Genomic DNA, 20663 nt, shown 5'->3' with positions numbered 1-20663 from the left:
GGATGTTCTGGAGTGGGCGCGTGCAGGCGCGTCTCCAATCGGCGCCCACAATCGGGGGAGCGTCGCCATTTTACGTGGGCGGGCCAATTAAGGCCCGCCCAGCGTGACGTCCACCAGGAAGCGCTGAGCGCTCCCTGTGCAGGCGGGGGGGGGAGTTTCCTAAGCCAAGAGTGCGCAGAAGAGCACACTCATCTCCCTGAGGCTAAGTGCTGCCTCAGGGAGATTGGCGCCAAATTCAAAAATGGTAAAAATATAAAAATAACATTCGCTGACATGTCCCCTCATGTGACGTCTTGGACATTAGGAGCAAAACTCACAGCGAGGCAACGCTTCTGCCTTGGCTAACCTCTCCATCTCTAATGCCAAGTGACAGATATTGTGCTCAATAAACAAGGATATATTTTACGAACAATCATTTTCAAAACATTGAGTGTTTTTCCTCTGAAGAATGGAAAGTATTGGGGATTGTCATTCCTGAACGCTATTGAGTGCAGGAATGTGGAAGTCTGAGACGGGAGGCTGACCAGGAATGCATTGGAGTTTTGTCAAGTCTAAAGTCAACACTTAAAATAGTCTAGTAACACTGTCAAATGAGCTGGGACATGTCCATCACTTCTAGTTAAACTTTTATTCAATGTTTAAAAACCGACATGAAACCTCATCCCGACCGTGGATGAGGTTTCATGCTTTCTCTGAAGCCCGCCAGGGCTCCCGGCCTGCCCGCCAACCTTAAGGTTGGACAGGCAGGTCCATTAACTTCTGCAATTACTTTTTAAATGGCCTCAATTGGCCATTGACAGGTTGGCGGGCGCACAGCTGATTCAGCTGCGCCCCTGCTGACCTGAAAATTGAAATGATGCGGGGTGACGTCGGGAGTTCCGCCCAATGTCATCCAGCGTCATTTTACATATTGGTGTGCGGGTCCCGCCCTCCGCATGCCGACCGGGAAATCCTGCCCCTTATGTCATTGCGATACAAGAAATGGATTGGGCTTACCTGTGCCAGAGGACCTGCACCTCAGCATAGGTCAAGGTCAAGCCTTCAGGAAAGTAAGTATGAGGTGAAAAAACTGAGAGAAAGAAATTAAAATAAAGACTAGGGGCAGGATTTTTCCTGAGCGTCTCTGAACTCCGTCAACAGGCTCAAATGGAGGTCAGAGACCTGCATTGTGTGGGAAACAGTCACTTAACGCGACTCTCCCTTGGCTGGCAAATTAGTGGCCAGAAAGGTGGGCTCACTGTCCAATCAGGAACAGTGGGCGGGCTCTCGAAGCTGGAGGACCAATTAGAGACCTTCCAGCTTGAAAGGAGCAGCAGGTTGCCAGGAAAGGTAAGTAAGGGAGAGGGTGCTTCAAAATGGAGGCAGCCTCTCTCCAAGCTTTTGAAATTTAAAATAAAAAATGGCTTTTGCAGCCCGGCCATCACTGTGGGGGTTGGGGATGGGGGGAGAAAACAGGGGAAACCCCTCTAGAGGGCAGTCTGCATCTGCAGCTGAACCCGGGCTGACAGGGAGGGCCTCTACTCCTGCCTGGAGTGCTGGTCCCCCAGTATGCTGACAGGAGGCTGACTCCAGCACACAAACTGTCCCCCACCACCTGCGGGAACCTAGAGGCCTCCTGGAAAATCCCAGTTGGCCTCTTTTAATTGGACGTAAGCAGCCATTAATTACCTGGGTCAGCTACCTGCCGCAGGTGGGCGGGTAACCCTGCCACATCCCCTCCCACCTCCATGAAAAGGGCCCAAGGGCAGGATAGAGCCAAGGAGCTGACATGCAAGACAACAGTGCTATTTTTAGCACCTGCCTGCCTCCATTTCTGACTCTGGCAGGGCCTAAAAATCAAGCTCTAGGAGTCTGCTCTATGCCCGCATACTTCAATACAGAGGCTTCAATTAAACCTATTTATTAAATCAATTGTCGAGACCATAAACTCTGGAATTTCCTTCCCCACCTCTCTCTCCTCCATTATGATGTTCCTTTAAACCTACCTCTCTAGTCGAGCCACTTTTTTCTAATATCGCCTTGCGTGGCTCAATATCGAATTTTGCTTGGCAACGCCACTGCGAAGATACCGTGGGATGTTTTACTAGATTAACAGCAATTTATGTAGCAACTTTAATGTACAAAAACGTCCCAAGGCATTTCACAGGAGCGTCATCAAATAAGATCGAACACCAAGCCACAGACGGAGATATCAGGGCAGACGACCAAAAGCTTGGTCAAAGGGACATCTTAAAGGAGAAGAGAGTGGCTGTGGGATACAGAGGTTTAAGGAGGGAATTCCAGAACTTAGGGTACGGCTGCCAATGGTGGATTAAAATCAAGAATGCGCGAGTGAAAGGCACTATATAAATGCAAGGTGTAGTTGTACATATACAGGACATCAAGGTTGAGACACGTGCGTAACAGAAAGAAAGAGAAGACATTCAATACATCAACAGTCCAAACAGCACATATAAAGCAGTGCGTTAAGGTAAAGTTTCACTCCGGAGAGTGATGGACTGAGTCTGTTCGCACTATTTATAATACCCCTGAAAGACAGCGTCATTAATTGTGCTCGAGGAAAGCAAGTTCTCTGGAAGGCGGAGGGTGCCGAGTGGATGGACGGGCAGCCACTGGCAGCATAACCCAGCGAGCGGGCTCCGTCTGCGGCCGGATGGTGAGAAGCCCCGTCAAACGGGCACTCAACAGCCACTACTTCAGAAAAGAAAGAGACAAAACGACTGTTCCTAGGCTGCACCCAGCCAGTAACAGTTTGCATTTTTTTTTAGCGCCTTTAGTGTTGCAACATTCCCCAAGGTACCTCACACGGGGGGGGAAAATCGCACTTCACACAGGAATTCAGGTGACGGAAGGAGTGGGTGAGGGTTATGAAAATGTTTCTGAAGGTAGCAAAAACGGAGAGATTGAGCGATGTCTAAAAGCCGAAAGCCGAATAACAATTGGGAACTGAGCGAGCCACGCTTCGGCAATTCCGGAAAATACACTTGCCCTTTAATCATGGAAAGATTATCTTTAAATGCGGCATCTGATGTTAATTTCTGTTCGGATTAAATATCTCCCAGCAGCGTGGAAAGGTCAGCCAAGAACGGAAAACTCGGCGTTTCTTTACCTTGCACTAGGAGCATTACATGTCTGTGTGCAGTCCCCACCACATTGCGAGCTGTGCACATATAGCTGCCAGCATGGCTCAGGGTTGCCGTGGCGATTTCCAGATTTCCTGCAGATGCATAAAGATTGGAAATAATTCCTGACAACTGAGACACTTGAGGGAAAACCCTGCCAGAAAAATCATCAGCGCTCACAGAGATGTGCAATGCCTGTCTGAAAAATGGGGTGGCCGGCAGTTGAAAAAGCAGGCAGCACCCATCCAAACCATGGGCACCCAAGACCCCCACCTCCGACACAATTTTCAGGCGAATGGGTGGGCAGCGTTTCCCTCTACCGGTTTTGGGCCTCAAGCTTTCCGACCACCTCTTTACTTCCACATACAAATCGGGCTCCGGTGCTGGTTGCAGGAGCCCCGTCTGTGATTTTCAAGCACAGCTGAGCACCGAGCGGCTTCACCAACTGCCCTCCAGGAAAGGCCCAGTAAGATTTTGGAGGGGGTTTCTATGGGGACTAAGAGCAGCAGGTGTATTTTAGAAACTACTGTCACTCACTACCATTCGACGCCCCATGAGATCAGTGCCCATCATCCCTCCCCCACCCCCCACCCACCCCCCCAGGCCCCATTTGCAAGAACAGAGGAAAGAGGAGCAGGAGCAGACTCCATGGCCCATCAGGCCTGCTTCACTATTCTATACAATCATGGCTGATCTTGGGCTTCAACTCCATTTTCCTGCCCGCTCCCCGTGTCCCTTGATTCCCTGAAACACCAAAACTCTGTCTATCCCAGCTTTAAATGTATTCAATGATGGAGCATCCATAACCCTCTGGGGTAGAGAATTCAAAAAAATTCTCAGCTCTCTGAGTGAAGTAATTTCTCCTCATCTCAGTCCTAAATGATTGGCCCCTTATCCTGAGACTGTGTACCCTTGTTTTAGATTTCCCAACCAGTTTAGAAGCAATCTCTCAGTGTCCACCCTATCAATACTCTTCAGAATTTTGTAGGTTTCAATGAGATCACCTCTCATTTATCTGAACTCCAGAGAATATAGGCCTAATTTACTCAGTCTCTCATCATAGGATAACCCTCATCCCAGAGACCAATCTAGTGAACCCTCGCTGTACCACCTCCAATGCAAGTATATCCTTCCTTAAATATGGAGACCAAAACTGCACACAGTACTCCAGGTGAGGTCTCACCAAAACCCTGTACAATTGTAGCAAGACTTCTTTATTCTTGTACTCCAATCCCCTTGCAATAAAGGCCATTTGCTCCGTGTATTCCCACCATTTATTGCCCATCCCTAAGTGCCCTTGTTCAGAGGGTATTTTTAAGAGTCAACCACATTCACTGTGTGTCTGGAGTCACATGTAGGCCAGACCAGATAAGGATGGCAGATTTCCTTCCCTAAAGGGCATTGGTGAACCAGATGGGTTTTTACAACAACCAGCAATGGTTTCGTGGTCACCTTCAGGCTTTTAATTTTTATGGAATTCAAATTTCACCATCTGCCGTGGCGGGATTCAAACCCGGGACCCCAGAGTATTACCCTGGGTCTCCAGAATGCTAGTCTAGTGACAATACCACTATGCCTCCCTCCAAGTTGAAAGTTTATTGGACCATGGGTTAGTTTGAAACAGGTCTCACAGGGAGAAAATAGTAAACTACTTCCCAAAAGACAAAGATAAACCAGAATAAGTCAATCAGTAACTCATGCTAAAATACACAAAAACATGTATTTATCTTTAGAAAGTCAATCTTGCACGAACCTGTTGGCAGTATTTTATACCCTGGCCCTCGGTTCCCCATCCGAGCGCCATCTTTCATCCAGCTCACTGCAGGCTCTGGGATTCCAGTCACATGACACGTCAGCACCACCGAGGACATTTTAGTGACAGTAACATCTGGAGAGTCATCAGCAATCGATGGGGGAACTGGGGTGCAAATAAACAACAATGTTTAAAACAAGAAGTACTCAGCTTTAAAAGAAAGAAAAACCTACGTTTATTATTGCTGAAAAAGAGACATTTCGTCTTGCACTCATCAGGAAACTTTGCAAGAATACTAATTTAAGGGGAAAACAACAATTTGTACTATATGAGAAGAGAGTGTGGATTACTAAAAATTATGCTGGCAACCAATTTAAGATTGTTAGCCAGGCTTGCAGTGTGACACATTTGCTTGTACTGGAAGCTACATAAATTAATGCATAGGCCACTGTTCTTTGCAGACAGAAAGAACATGCACACATCTGTTTTAGCTAAACAAAATAAGTGACAGCCATTCGCTGACCCATTCAAGGCAATGCCTTGACCAATCAAGGTCAAGCTGCCTGGTTTAAATTTCAAGCAATGTTTGGCAGTTAACTGTCAGTCACCATCACTGGTGCATTCTCCAAGGCAACGCCTCTACCAATCAGGGTCCACTTGCCAACCAATCAGCAATGTCTTCTCATACAGTATAAATGGCTGTTTTCCCCTTATATTGGTATTCTTGTGAGCGTCCTGACGAGTGCAAGACGAAAAGCTTCAACTTGTCTCTTTTTTCAGCAATACTCAAGTTCTGTACTACCAAACGACTACTTGCATTTATATAGTGCTTTTCACAACCACCAGATGTCTCAAAGCACTTTACAGCCAATGAAGTACTTTTGAAGTGTAGTCACTGCTGTAATGTAGGAAACACAGCAGCCAATTTGCACCCAGCAAACTCCACAAACAGCAATGTGATAATGACCAGGTAATCTATTTTTGTGATGTTGATTGAAGGGTAAATTTTTTGGCCAGGACATCGGGAGAGCACTTCCCTGCTTGTCGTCAAATAGTGCAATAGGATCTTTTACATCCAGCTGAGAGGGTAGAGGGTGGTGGTGGGGGGGGGGGGGCGGGGTTCGCTTTAGAATCTCATCTGAAAGAAGGCACCTCCTCCAACAACGCAGCACTTCCTCAATACTGCACTGGAACGTCAGCCTTGACTTTTCTGCTTAAGCCCTGGAGTGGGAGAATTGTTGGATCAACCGCCTTCCTTCTTCGGGTCACAACGGCATGATTCAGGCAAGCACAAGACACTTGATGATGGAGTTTACGGGACTGACTTTATTCAAATAGAGCATAGGTGTTCAACCTTAACTGTACAAACTGGAACAAAAGCTATCCCAATTTATAAACATTAGTTTGCCTACATCAAAGGCATATGATCCAGCCAAGACCTCACATGTACTTCCTGAATCCTTTGAAAATAATCTATTCAGATAAACAGTATTAGTAGTTTACTTCAAAAATATTTCCCTCAAACAAGACTTCCAGACCTACGTTTTCCTGAATCCTGCGAGGAATAGTATTATTAACAGCTTGTCTTCCAAAATATTCCTTCCATCCTATTGTTAATAGGCCCTTCTGCCCATCTTTATTAAACTAGCTACTAAAGTTATCTTCAGTCACCCATGGTCAGCGTTGTCCTAGTCATTTTTCCCTTGCAAAAGCATTTCTGGTAGATAAGACATTTGGAGTAAACAATAAGTCCTGCTTTCTTCTGTGGCACTACACTGATAACCTGTTTATATTAGAAAGCCTTTTGAACAAAGATAGAAGGAAATTCAATTACTAACCCTTAACTCTCTAAGATATCCAGTAAGGATAAGGTCAAGGACCTAGAGGATAAACTCAATACTGAGGTAACAAAACTGTAACATTCGTATTTTTCTGTAATCTACCTACTAATATCATACAGTAAATAAAAAACTCAAGAATTCTTGTTTGTCACGGCTATTGTTGCGATGTTTTAGTCACACTTTTGGAACTTACTGTAAAGATCATGGTTAAAGTGTGATGGATCAGGTAAAATTGGCTTCTAGTACTTTTAATAGATAATATTCCAATGCCTGCCATTGAGTCCTCCCACCACTATTAGCACTATGACCAGTGTGACCCATGCCTGGCCGCCATTTTATTTTTCACTCTATTTTCATAGCTGCACATAGTGATACCACTGATTCTGGCCAGAATGCAGATGATTAGGTAATTTCCTCTACCAATTACACCTGGAGCTCACATTGCCAAAAGTGACTGGGATTGATTTGATGTATATAATTTGTATTATGCAATTATCCTCCCTTCACTGTATTTTGCTGGAGAAATCACCCTGCTATTTATCAGGAGAATTGTTGTAGTTTTGGTTGTGAGATCTGTTTCCACTAATTTGTAGAGACTTTTTTTAAACAGACTCTGTAGGCTGTTTGCTGAAATAGTCTATTTAAGTAGATTCTGTAGACTGTTTTCTGTACTACACTGTTCAAATATACTCTGTTTGTTGAGTAGGTAGACTGTTGTGTACCCTTCCAAAAATCCCACTTCACTTACAACTGACTGGTTGACCCAGTGTTGTCAACAGCCACTTTCATTTTTACAGACAAGCTTTTGTTTCAATTTTAATCGCTTTTTACTTCAGTTTCTACTTTATTGCCTAAGGCTCCACAGTCTCCCCCACCCTTACTTCCTGTGCTCCTGGCCCTACTCTCGTTCTGTATGGGCTCTAGTTACAAGCTCAGTTTTTCTTCATTCCACAGATGCCCCCCTCCCGCAACTCCACCACCCCAATTGCTCCTGAGCTGCTGCTGGCCCCACTCACCACTCTTAAAAAATATCTTTCCGGCTCCTCCCAGCCCCGCCCCCCCCACCCAACCCACCCCCCGCCCCCCCCCCCCCCCCCCCGCCCCACCCCCCACACCCCTCCGGCATTTCAGCGCCCCAACGGCCACCTCAAGGGCTCAGTCTTTGCTAGAAAAATGCACAGTCCACCTAGAGTTGCCAACCCTCCAGAACTGTCTTGGAATCTCCAGTAATTAAGGATTAATCTCCTGGGCACTGCTGAGGGAAACCTGGAGGAAAATGATAGGGGCATTTAAAAAATAGCTGTATTTCCCCCCCCCCCCGCCCCCCCATTTTCTTTGGACATTTTTGTTTATTACTGATGAAAATATTGGAAATTGGGGAAAAGGCTGTTTGTGATTGGGTGGAGGTGGAAGATCAGGTGATGAAACCTTCAGGAATAGGTCCGACCAGAGTTGGTAAACCCAGGCCCACCCTGCGGCTTCTGGTTTCCACTTCCCACCCCCCCTTAAAATGCTGCCTCATTTTTGGACTTCACAGGGCCACTTGCACACTCCCACCTGCCTATGGCTCTGCTTCTTCAGTCCAAGTGGCCACGGCACTCCTATTTCTTTACTTTTTTTTGTCTTCTTTCATCACCAGAATAGAAGACAGGTCCAAGCCACAAGTCCATCAGGCTATCGCTCCGCAGAAACCAGGACAGGTGCACAGAAGCCAATGGCGCAAAGTACAAGAACAGACATGCGAGCGCACATATGCACGAGAGGCCAGAGGAATGCGGGGCGTTGACAGATCTGGTTAAGACATCCGAGGAAAGACAGATAGCTGCAAAAAGATCAGATGGGAAGAAATGTCAGAGAGAGAGAGAGAAGACAGATGATCTCAACGAAAGATGCATATCCCAGAAAGAAACAGATGAGAATAAAACAGGGGCAGAGAGAGAGAGACAGACACAGAACACAGAAAACAGACATCAATCCGTTGGCAGATTAGGGACATGTAGGCATAAAGGAATCCATATGAGAATCCTTCTGATTCATCATGAGCAACGCCACCAAAGTTTTATTCATACAGCAAGAGATAATATTGTGCGTTTTATGGAATTATGGAAAATACGCAACACGGAAACAGGACTTGTGGCCTCACTGTACTGGGGCTTGTCCTTGGTATGAGCTCTAATCCCACATGCCCAACCTGTTCCCCAGATCCTGCTGATCCCATTTCCTTCACCTACTCTGACGTATTCTTAATACTGCGCCTTGTCAGCCACCAGGGAGTCTCATCGTCACTCGCCAGACAAACAGGGCTTGGGTTTAGAAAGCCTCACCGTGGACAGTGAACTGCATGAGCCGGTGGGAATCACCCGCCTCATTTGACGCCACGCACTCATACAGCGCCGTATCCTGAGTGGTGGCCGAAAGGATCACCAGCGACCCCGACGGCAACAACCTGAAGGAAAACAGTGATCAGAGAAAGACATGTCAACACATCGGCTGGTAACAGTAAAATTAAACTAAACAGAAGGTTGTCCTAGATCCCTCCAGATTTTGGAACATTAGAGGGCCCAAAATGTCCGAAGCCCAATAGGTCTAACAATTAATGAAATTGCCTGGCTAGGGCTCTCAAAAGTCTTAAATAAATCTACATGTTACCTCTCTCTGTAATCAGTATATCTATTTCTCTCCAACCTGTCCTGCAGTAAGGGGCGTTTGGAAAGCACCAGTACAGGGACAATGGGACAAACTGGTTTTCTATAATGTCAATAGGATTGTGTGTTCACTGCCTCCTTTCAGTTTAAATGTAAACTCTTCCAAATTTGGCTCCAAACAAAGGGAATATTACTTCACGCAGAGCCTGCTGTGTCATCAAATGAATACGGGCAATATATTGTACTTGGTACAGGTCTTTGATGAGGTTAGTTTTGGATGGAGGTTACGTATCCTCTTACTCTGTTCCAGCAGTGCACCTCAGCCTTTCACATGGGCACCTTCCCACTGCACTAATGTCATAGAATTATATAGAATTTACCACACAGAAATGGGCCATTTGACCCAACTAATCTGTGCTAGTGTTTATGCCCCCACAAGAGTCTCCCCACCATTCCATCAGCCTCAACTCAGCCGTTCAGCATATCTTTCTATTTCCTTTTCTCTCATGTGCTTACCCAGTTTCCTTTTCTCTCATGTGCTTACCCAGTTTCCTTTTGATAGCATCAAAGCATTTTGTCTCAATCTCTTCCTGCGGTGGAGAGTTCCGTGTTCTAACCACAGGTGAGATTAATTGGACAGCTCTTTCAAAGAGCCAGCACAGGCATGACAGGCCGAATGGCCTCCTTCTGTGCTGCCGGATTCCATGTCCATTCCCATGTCCCATTCCCACGTCCCAACGTGTGACTTCCCTGACTGAGATTACCAATCAAGTGCTGAGTTTGGTAAAATTACGTGTGGGTTTCACGTTGTGCGCCCTGCGCACTACTGGCTTTGACTCTCCCAACCCATTGACATTGTAGCCAGCAAAGAAAAGCAGCTTTTACGTCATCAACCTGGGCTAGATTCAATCCAAACCCCAGAGTGAAAAGTCAGTACTGACTCACCAGTTCCTCAAACCAAAGTTCTTACTGCTTATTAACCAGTCCCTCAGTCAAACAGAAATTTTTTTCCATTCAGTCCCTCAATGTTACCTGTACATGTTCTGTTGCAGGTTAAAGTTCAGAGGTTTACCATTTTTCTTCCAGGTCACCTCGGGTTTAGGGGTTCCTGAAACCTCGCAGCTCAACTCGGCTTGAACATTTGCCACAGCGGTGATGTTAGTTGGAGCAGGACTTATGGTGGGAGCGCCTAGCAGGAACAAAGAAAATTCACTAGAACAAAACTGAAGCGGGACAAGGGTTTTAATCGGGAGGGTTTCACTCGAGATGGTTTCTTTCATTGGAAAACTGAAGGTCGGGGGGGGGTTACAGGGTCACAGTATAGGACGCCATCAAACTTGAAAAGACTAAAAGGTAAGCTGAAGTTAATCAGGAAGTATTCACTAAACTGGGTTTTTAAATACATGAAGCACAGAGGAGGTCAGGAAGGTAACGAGTTCCATAGGCCCCGAGAAAGAAGAAGCTGAGGTTAGACACAGTGGAAGGGAAGGATATGCTAATGGACAAACCTTTACTCATACATTTCAGCAGCAGGCAATTCACAGCAAAATGTATCAATGCATAACAAAAATGTTTTTCTTCTACACAATGCCCTCACCTGGTCCTAACCTGCTCTATGGTCATGTTCTCATTTCAATTCACTGAAATTAATTCATTTCTCCAACCAGTCACCTGCGTTAATATTCCAGAAAGTCAGTTGGGGAAGGATAGAGCTGGAGCCAATTTTTACACACTTTTAGAAGCATTTATTCGCAGAATTTCACACTACAAGTATGCGCCTCCTAACTCAACAAGCAGTTTCAATCTGCGTCTATTTATAGGGGCACAAGTGAATCCCCAGTTAATGCCCATCACCTACATACAATTAAGCCCAATTAATATACAACTAACAACTTGAGTGTCCCTTCCTTTCCCTTGCTAGCTATGGGGCTCCTCTCTTATTTCTCCTGTGTCTAATTGATTTTGATATAACATACAATACTTCTATAGCATGAGACCCGAGGGGGAAGCTCAATCCCTCAAAAGGTTCCTGGCAGTTTTGCTGTGAAAGTCAACATACCCAACACTTGTAGCTCGATCCTATGATGATCTGTGCCAACTGCGTTTGATGCTGTGCAAAGATAGCGGCCAGAGTCCGAAACCTGGACTGAGTGGATCCGTAGGGATCCCTCGGAGAGAAAATCAAACCTGTGAGGAAATCAACAATCCCCAATCAGAGGGCAAGGGAGAGACACTGCCACGATGAAGGTGACTAGACAAAAATGGCTATTGAGTCCAACACCACTTTATGATAACTATCAACTCAAAACCCTTTCTAATAAAACACTCCAGTTGGTGAAGCATGCATGCCCAATGCCCACAATTTTCTTTTTATGCATTCAGGAATCACTGTTGGATCCTTCCATCTAAAACAAAAACTATTGGGACCGTGTAGTGTAGCACTAAGCCATTGAAACTCAAGAGCTAGGCTCAACCTGTGGGATACTCTGAGTTAGATATTGCCAGTCAGTGCAGCGGTGAGAGATCTTCAGATTACCTCAGCATTCCTGGGCTAGAGAAATTGGGAAGAAAATCAGCCAAGGTTCCCATTGCTGATTACTTTGAAGTGGGCTCCAATCAAAAAAGTGGATTAATGGGGGTGGAGAGTGTGTGCTGGTGCATAAGGACAGGATTGGGGTCGGTGACACCATCACCTGCGAGTTCCCCTCCAAGCCACACACCATCCTGACTTGGAACTATATCGCCGTTCCTTCACTGTTGCTGGGTCAAAATCCTGGAACTCTCTTCCCTACAGCACTGTGGGTGTACCTACACCACATCGACCGCTGTGGCTCACCACCACCTTCTCAGGGTCAAATTAGGGATGGGTAAAAAATGCTGGCATAGCCAGCAACGCCAACATCCCGTGAACAAATAAATTAAAAAAAAACAAATCTCTCATTATCTGCCTGTACCTGGGGCTGTCTGCAGTCAGCAAATTGCCATCCTTTCTCCAAGTGACTGTTGGTTTTGGGATGCCGTGGGCCTCACATTCCAACAAAGCAGCCTGGTTGATGAAGACTGAGAGTGACGGGGAGCTGGCTGTGATTGTCGGAGTAACTGAAACGCACATAAAAAACACCAAGTCAATCAGTCTAGGGAAAAAACACCTGGATTTAACAGGCAGAGTTAACAACGAAAGTGAGACTTAAGTTTATAGCCTCTTATTACCAACCCACCGACCAGCGAAAATATCTTTCCTTAATTTAATTTATCAAAACCCTTCAGAATTTTGAATGGCTTTATTAGATCTCCTCAAACGTTTTTTTACCATTCTAATGAGGAGAGCAGCAAGAGGACTGTGCACATTCGCACTCACCATGAACAACTACATTGAAGATACGAGTCACTTGTCCTGCAATGTTGCTGGCAAGGCAACTGTACTTGCCAGCATCTGAGGGCGCAACATTATTGATCAGCAGGAATTGACTGTCTGGCAGATTCCGGACAGGAGCACTAGCCTAAAAGAAAACAAAAGCAAAACAGAAGAGTTTGGATCGCAAGCCGTAGAAGTAACAAGAACAGCCACAAGGTCGTTCCCCCTGATCTCTGAGTGGCAAGGTGTAAACAGATTGCACGACCTAAACCCATGCCTTGCCATTCCTGCACAGCACATCGGAATTTGGAATTGTTGTGCCCTCGTCCCATCTTTCAACAATCGCCTTTGGGTACAGACCCATAGCCCAAGCAATGTCAAACTGATTCTTAAATTGTCTACCTCAAACACATCATGTGAATGATTGCTATAAACTGGTACAGTCGGAAGCATTGTTCTGAGCTTTAGGATCAAGAGGTAAACTGCTGAGCTTGAATGATGGAGTACGACTCTGGTTTTAAAGGTGTCACAATCCTTAAATATTAATGTTTCCAAAACATTGACAATGCAGAATATGTATTGTCATGGTACATGGACCACTTGATTGGAAATAAAGCTGAATGCCAAGTACACCTATTAAGGTTGACTGTCCAAAAACACTCACTTGTAACGGGACATCATTCTTGAACCACTGGACAATGGGAGGCGGATCCGCTTCAGACTTGCATTCCAGGGTCAGCTGCTCCTCAGCCGATAGAGTGACCACCTGAACATCACTGGAGCCCATGATATTTGGAGGAACTATATTAATCAGACATAAGCACAACTGAAACATGGAGCATGTAGTCAAATAGTAAATTGGAAATAGATCAAACTAAAATGCAAGCACCAAACTGGGGATAAGGATAGACGGAGATAGTCATTCGCTCCATGGGACAGAATGGCGATGGAGATGTGAGGGTGAACACAGGAACCGGGATAGGCTGGAATCAAGATAAACCAGGCATTAAAGGACAAATGGCCTCTACTTGTTGAATAGTTCCTGGCAGACCATTCCTCTGATATTGAGTCCCAGGAGTTTCGTTGTTATTATTGTGTAAAATGCTAGATGTTATCCATTTAGTGACAGTAGCAATATTTGGTTACATTATTGCCATTCACAGTGTAAAGGAGAAAGGTGATTCAGAGTACAGGTCAAGCATCCTTTATCCATAAGTCCGAAGAAAGAATACATCCAAAAACTGCACTTTTTTTGAACCTCATTGCCCTTTAGTACAGGAAGCCTAGTTATTTATCTGCACCATTTACCTTGTGATTTTTGTTGTTAACCTGTCAAAAAGAAACTTATGACAGGTACCCTGCATTTATTATTCAGTGATACATCTTACTTTTCTAGCCATTTCATTTACTTCAGACTATGGCTAGTCTAGGCTTAAGTTATTGTAATGGAGGTTTACACGTGGTATCCGAAAACCGAAATTATCTGAAATCCGAAATGCAATCGGCTCCAAGGATTTTAGGATAAAGGATAATCAACCTGCCATATGGGAGCAGACTTAGTGCCCGACTGCAGGGGAGACATGAATGAAGGTTAAAGCGAACCTGAAGATAGGGGACAGGTCATTTACAAGGAGAAAACATGTAAAGAGAATGTTTAAAATATATAACCATACCATTTATCCTTACTAAATATTGCAGCTGATCCTCACCAGCCGGATTTGTTGCCAGACAGGTATAGAGTCCAGCATCTTCTACCTATGATAAACCGCAATGTAAACATTATGTCCAGTTATATAGCAGTAACAAAGACATTATATTAAAAAGGAACAGATGTAATTGCTAGAAGCATTAGATGCACTTTATATTTAGATTCTCTGTCCCTTCTCCAGCTAACAAAACAAGCAGATGAGTAACTCTCATCCTTTATCAGGTGAGGTCACCCAAAGGTTCTATGTCAATAATCCATTGTGATCCACCGCCTAGTTTTATTCTTTCCCTGTGGGTCACACATGTCTATAGGATGGGGAATAGGGGCTATATCAACCCACCTGCCTGTAGCAGTGTATGCTGCGGAATCTAGGCTCACTGTTAGTCCAGGACCATAGCTGATCTCAAGGCAACTCAACGGATGCTAGGATCAGCTTTTTGGAGGGCGTGTTAGGGTTTGCAGCCTCTGTCTCCCCCATTTCTGCCCTTCCTTGTGGCTTCCCCAGGTAAGACGCCACCTGTGACTGATAGATCAGGTGGGTGGCTTATTCCCAGGCTCGTATGGCTGTCACTAGGAGAGTGCCCTGAAAAGTCCTGCAGGGTCAGCGCTCTCTTTGACCAATCAGTCCATTTCTGCTGGGTAACAATAGAGACTGACAACTTCATAAAGAGACTTGAATTCCCAGTGACCAATTTAAAGGAATTGCATGACAAGATTTCAAGTTAGATTTTTACTGTAACAAGAAAACTAAAATCAACACCGGCTAAACGTTACTCATAGGCAACTAATATTCTAAATGACAGAAAATACATCCCTTATTAACGTTTTAACATATACGAAAACACCATGTTGCATTTATACCTTACAGAACACTCTTTAGAGAATTGCAGTCTTTAGTGGAAATAGTCCAAAGTTAGTCTCAGCTTACATTGGGCTCACTTCTCCCCACTTCGTCAAATCATAACGTCCAGTGACTGTCAAAAACCGTTTCCCTTGGTTTTCTGAGAATTCCAGAACTGTATTCCAGCGCCACAGTCTGGAGATACCCGCCCCTCCTCCACCTCCTAGCCTGGCCAGGGCAAGTCTTCCAGGATCTTTAGAGTCCCATGGGATGCATCTCTTTGATGAGAGACTGTCCTCCCTCCTGCATTCTGCCTGGTGGTTCACAGAAAGGCACACTCTGCTGACCACACCAGCAGCAGTCTTTTCTTTCTCTGAGAGACCGTTCCCTCGCTCTCTCTCTTTCTGTCCAAAAATACTTTCAGACAGAAAGTCTGCCCACAATGAGACAAGATACTCTTGCCTTTGTTTGACGAGTGAACATTTTGCACCTCACTCTCAGTTAGTGTTAGCCTGGGCCCTTGTTGTCGGGCAAAATTCGGAACAGATCATATGTCTCCCTTCACCACCCCACTTTACCTTGAATTAAAGAGACGGTCCCAAAACATAATCACCTTATAAAACTGTACATTCAAAACAAAAGGCAAGTTGTCAATGTGAGGCCTGAGCTGGTGAGCTCCACTATGTTCCAGGACATTGTGGATTATTGATCAGCTAACCTGGCTCATTGGTGATACCTGAAGGAATGGACCTGTCGATGGGAGTTGGAATTCTTTCCTACTTGGCTCCAGATAAAGCTGCGAGGCATTGCCCTCCATGAGCAGGAAGGCCCTAGCAGGATAAGCAGCGGGAAGCTCACCAGTGTCTATGACGGCTCTGTGGTTCCAGCTATCTGAACTCCAGCGGTATCCCAAACATAATTAAGGTCCTAAAACACTGCTTCCTACCAAGCTGCAGTTAGTCACTCTGGTCTCCTGAATGTGTGATGTGTGAATATGGGGATAGAGTGTGAGCTTCATCTCATTATTGCAAGCATAAAGTCTACTTGTGATTTTTCAGTAGTTTGATTAGAAGGCCCTTAAACATGGTAATTGGTTTCTGTACGTGTCAGGCACCCAACTGATGAAAAAAAACTGTATATTACTATTGTACAAATCACGTTGTTCATCTGACTCTGTGCTTTGCTTGAAATGGGACAGTAAATCTCAGTAAAAAGCTTTTAACTCTATAATTCTACAACAAGAGAGAATCTAACTGTCTCCCCTTGACATTCAATGGCATTACCATCACTGATTCCCCCCCAGTTAACATCCTGGGGGTCACCATTGACCAGAAACTGAACTGGACCAGCCATATAAATACTGTGGCTACTACAGCAGGTCAGGTGCTGGGACTTATGTGTTGAGTAACTCACTTCCTGACTCCCAGAGCCTGTCCACCATCTACAAGCCACATGCCAGGAATATGATGGAATACTCTCCACTTGCCTGGATGAGTGCAGCTTCAACAACACCTAAGGAGCTCCACAGCAGCCTAGACAAAGCAGCCCACTTGATTGGCACACCACTGACCACCTTAAACATTCACTTCCTCCACCACACAGTAGCAGCAGTGTGTACCATCTATAAGATGCATTGCAGGAACTCACCAAGGCTCCTTTGGCAGCACCTTCCAAACCCACAACCTCTACCATCTAGAAGGACAAGGGCAGCGATGCAATGGGAACACCACCACCTGCAAGTTCCCATCCAAGCCACAAACCATCCCGACTTGAAACTGTGTTGGCGTTCCTTCGCTGTCGCTGGGTCAAAATCCTGGAACTCCCTAACAGCACTGTGGGTGTGCCTACGCCACATGGACTGCAGCGGTTCAAGAAGGCAGCTCACCACCACCTTCTCAAGGGCAGTTTGCTGTGGGAAACAACTGCTAGCATTGCCAGCGATGCCCACATCCTGTGAACAAATAAAAAGACAAACTAACAGAGTCATGTGAAAACCTCAAAACATGGTCTGCCTATAGCGTAGCTTTGAGCAATGCTGATGATTTCCTGGTTGCTCCATAAACGGAGCTCCCTGAAGGATTCACATAACCACAGTAAGGCCCTCATCCTGGACCATTTCCCTGCTCTTGGTTCATTTCCAGGAACTGTCACAGATACTCACTCTGCTTTCCCAGCCATGTGGATCATTTGGAATATTCCTGCATTTCGAGGAAGCTGTGTCTGGTACAGTGCCAGCAGTGGATCACAATTTTTTGTTCTAATAAATTTAAGATTAAGTTGACATTTTTAAGCAGTTAGAAAACCTGAAACAATTAGGTCATCTAAATACTAATTATGCTACTGCACACGCCCCCATTTGCATAGTAGGTGAAGTGCCACCTCAACAGGTGTCAGTGGCCCCTCACGCACCACTGCCTAAATGGTTGAAAAGAGCTCATCCACAGAATAAAATCCGATAAGATAATCACCTACCTGCACACTTTCTATCCTGAGCACCTCTCCGTCACTCAGCACCGAGCCCACTCCATCGAGAGGCACTCCGTCCTTCATCCAGCTTATCTGGGGAACAGGGACTCCCACTGCTGTGCACAGCAGCTCCAGAGGACTACTTAGCACCACGGACACTTCCTGTGGCATCTCAGAGTCAGGAATCTGTGGTGGTTCTAGAAGGTAAGGCTGTTACTGAGCGTGGAAAACACTGCATTTCACAATGTTCTCTACCTCTGATTCTAAAATATAACAACAACAACAACTGCCATTATTATAGCTTAATGTAATAAAACATTCTGAGGCACTTCACAGGAACATCATCAAACAAAACTTGACACCAAGCCATATATGAAGCTAAAAGGTGGGTTTTAAGGAGTCTTAAAGGATGAGAGAGAGGTAGAGAGTTGGAGAAGTTTAGGGAGGGAAATCCAGAGCTTAGGGCCTTGGCAACCCCAATGTGGAGTGATTAAAATCAGGGATGTGCAAGAGTCCAGAATATAATTTAGCATAGTTCTCATATATCACAATGGTGACAAACCATAGTGCTGAACGCCCCCAACAGGGTAAATGTACGGTACGTAGACGTGTGTGTCTGTGTTTTAAATTGCCCAAAGTTCTGTGTTCAAAATACTGTTCAATAGTAAAGATGGAGTCACAGAAAATGGGGTGGGTTTGAGATTGAATTGTGCTAAAATAGAGGCAGTTTAGTTCCAGGGGTGCCATGTCCATTAGTTCTTGGGTCTGACTGCCCAAATTCATTCTTTAAAGAAGCTTTAACAGCCAGAGGAGAGATGGTATTTATCCCATCAGTGTGAGCTGGATAGATGTGAAGATCAAGGTGCTACCCCAAGATACCTTTCACAACCACAGGACACCCCAAGCTGCTTTACAGCCAATGAAGTAGGTTTGAAGTGTAGTCCCTCTTGTGATGTAGGAGCCTAGTGGTAATATCACTGAATTAGTAATCCAGAGACCCAGACTAATGGTTGGGGACATGGGTTCAAATCCCACCATGGTGGCTGGTGGAATTTGAATTCAGTCAATAAATCTGGAAGATAAAGCTAATCTCAGTAATGGTGAGATCATGAAACTATCATTTAAAAAAAAACAACTGGTTTACTAATGCCCCTTTAGGGAAGGAAATCTGCCATCATTATCTGGTTTTTGTGATGTTTATTGAGGAATAAAGATTGGTCAGGGCAACAGGGTTAAAGAATCACAGAAATTTAACGGCACAGAAGGAGGCCATTCAGCCCATCGTGTCTGCACCGGCTCTCCAAGTAAGCATTATGACCTAGTGCCAATGCCCTGCCTGTTCCCTGTAGCTCTGCACATTGCTTCTATTTAAATGATCATCTAATGCCCTCTTGAATGCTCGAGTGAACCTGCCTCTACCACACTTCCAGACCCGAACCACCCGTGTGAAAAAGTTTTTTTCTCACGCCACATTTGCTTCTTTTGTAAATCACTTTACATCTGTGGCCTCTCATTCTTGATCCTTTTATGAGCGGGAACAGCTTCTCCCTATCTCCTTTGACCAGCGCACTCATGGTTTTGAACATCTCTATAAAATCTCCTCTTAGCCTTCCTCTCTCCAAGGAGAACAGTCCCAACATCTCCAATCTATCTTCGGAACTGACGTTTCTCATCCCTGGAACGTTCTTGTAAACCTCTTCTGCACTCTTTCCAATGTGTTCACATCCTTCCTATAATGTGGTGCCCAGAACTGTACAAAATACTCCAGCTGAGGTCCAACGGGTGTCTTACATAAATACAGCACAACCTCCTTGCTCTTGTACTCTATGCCCCTATTAATGAAGTCCAGGATACCAAATGCTTTATTAACTGCTCTCTCCACCTGTCCTGCTACCTTCAATGATCTATGCACATATACATCCAGGTCTTTCTGCTCCTGCACCCACTTTAAAATTTCACCCCTTGTTTTATGTAGCCTGTCCATGTTCTTCCTACCAAAATGCATCACCTCACACTCCTACACATTGAACTTCATCTGCCACCTATTTGCCCACTCCACCAACTTGCCTATGTCCCTTTGAAGTTCTACATTGTCCTCCTCGCAGTTTACGACACTCCCAAGCTTTGTATTGTCCGCAAACTTTGAAATTGTCCACTGCACACCAAGATCTAGATCATTAATATACATCAGGAAAAGCAAGGATCCCAATACCGACCCCTGAGGAACTCCAATACAAACCTTCCCCCAGCCCAAGAAATATCCATTGACCATTACTCTCTGCTTCCTATTTTTCAGCCAATTTTGTATCCAAGTTACTACTGTCCCTTTTATTCCGTGAGCTATAACTTTTCTCACAAGTCTGTTATGTGGCACTGTATCAAATGTCTTTTGAAAGTACATGTACACCACATCAACAGCATCACCCTCATTGACCTTTTCTGTTACTTCTTCAAAAAACTCCAGAAAGTTAATTAAACACGATTTCCCCTCTAGAAATCCACACTGGCTGTTCCTTATCAACCCATATTTTTCCATGTGACTATTCAATCCTGAATAATTGTTTCTAGAATCTTGCCCACCACTGAAGTTAAACTGTTAACTGAAGTTGAAGTCACTTGCTTTGGTTCAAAATGGTGCATGGGATCTTTTACATCCATCTAAGAGGGTAGACAGGACTTTAGTTTAACATCTTGTCTGAAAGATGACACCTCCAACAATGCAGCACTCCCTCAGCACTACACTGGCGTGTCAGCCATCATTTTTGTGCTCAAGTCCTGGAGCGGGACTTAAACCCACAACTTACGGGCTCAGAGGTGAGAGTGTTACCCACTGAGCCACAGCTGACACTTACGGTTTGACATAGCATGAGACGGGTGATTTAGTGAGGACATTTTCCTCCTTTGTGCCTTATCCCATTCTGATTAGTCAAAA

At 45.0% G+C, this 20663-nt stretch overlaps 1 protein-coding gene across 1 annotated transcript in view; it reads right to left on the bottom strand.

Annotated features, from left to right (window-relative positions):
- LOC144686126 (hemicentin-1-like) overlaps positions 1-20663 on the bottom strand; it is a 418005-nt gene that overhangs the window by 150202 nt on the left and 247140 nt on the right. Inside the window, 10 exon segments of the mRNA XM_078551270.1 lie at positions 3095-3217; positions 4876-5040; positions 9041-9162; positions 10394-10550; positions 11421-11548; positions 12316-12460; positions 12720-12861; positions 13381-13517; positions 14390-14471; positions 17738-17928. Coding sequence (XP_078407396.1) covers positions 3095-3217; positions 4876-5040; positions 9041-9162; positions 10394-10550; positions 11421-11548; positions 12316-12460; positions 12720-12861; positions 13381-13517; positions 14390-14471; positions 17738-17928 — 1392 coding nt within the window.

The sequence above is a fragment of the Cetorhinus maximus genome, chromosome 10 (genome assembly GCF_964194155.1).
Source record: "Cetorhinus maximus chromosome 10, sCetMax3.hap1.1, whole genome shotgun sequence".
Classification (NCBI taxonomy): domain Eukaryota; kingdom Metazoa; phylum Chordata; class Chondrichthyes; order Lamniformes; family Cetorhinidae; genus Cetorhinus; species Cetorhinus maximus.
Note: the sequence above shows the minus strand (reverse complement) of the source record. Positions and strands in the feature narration are given on the sequence as shown.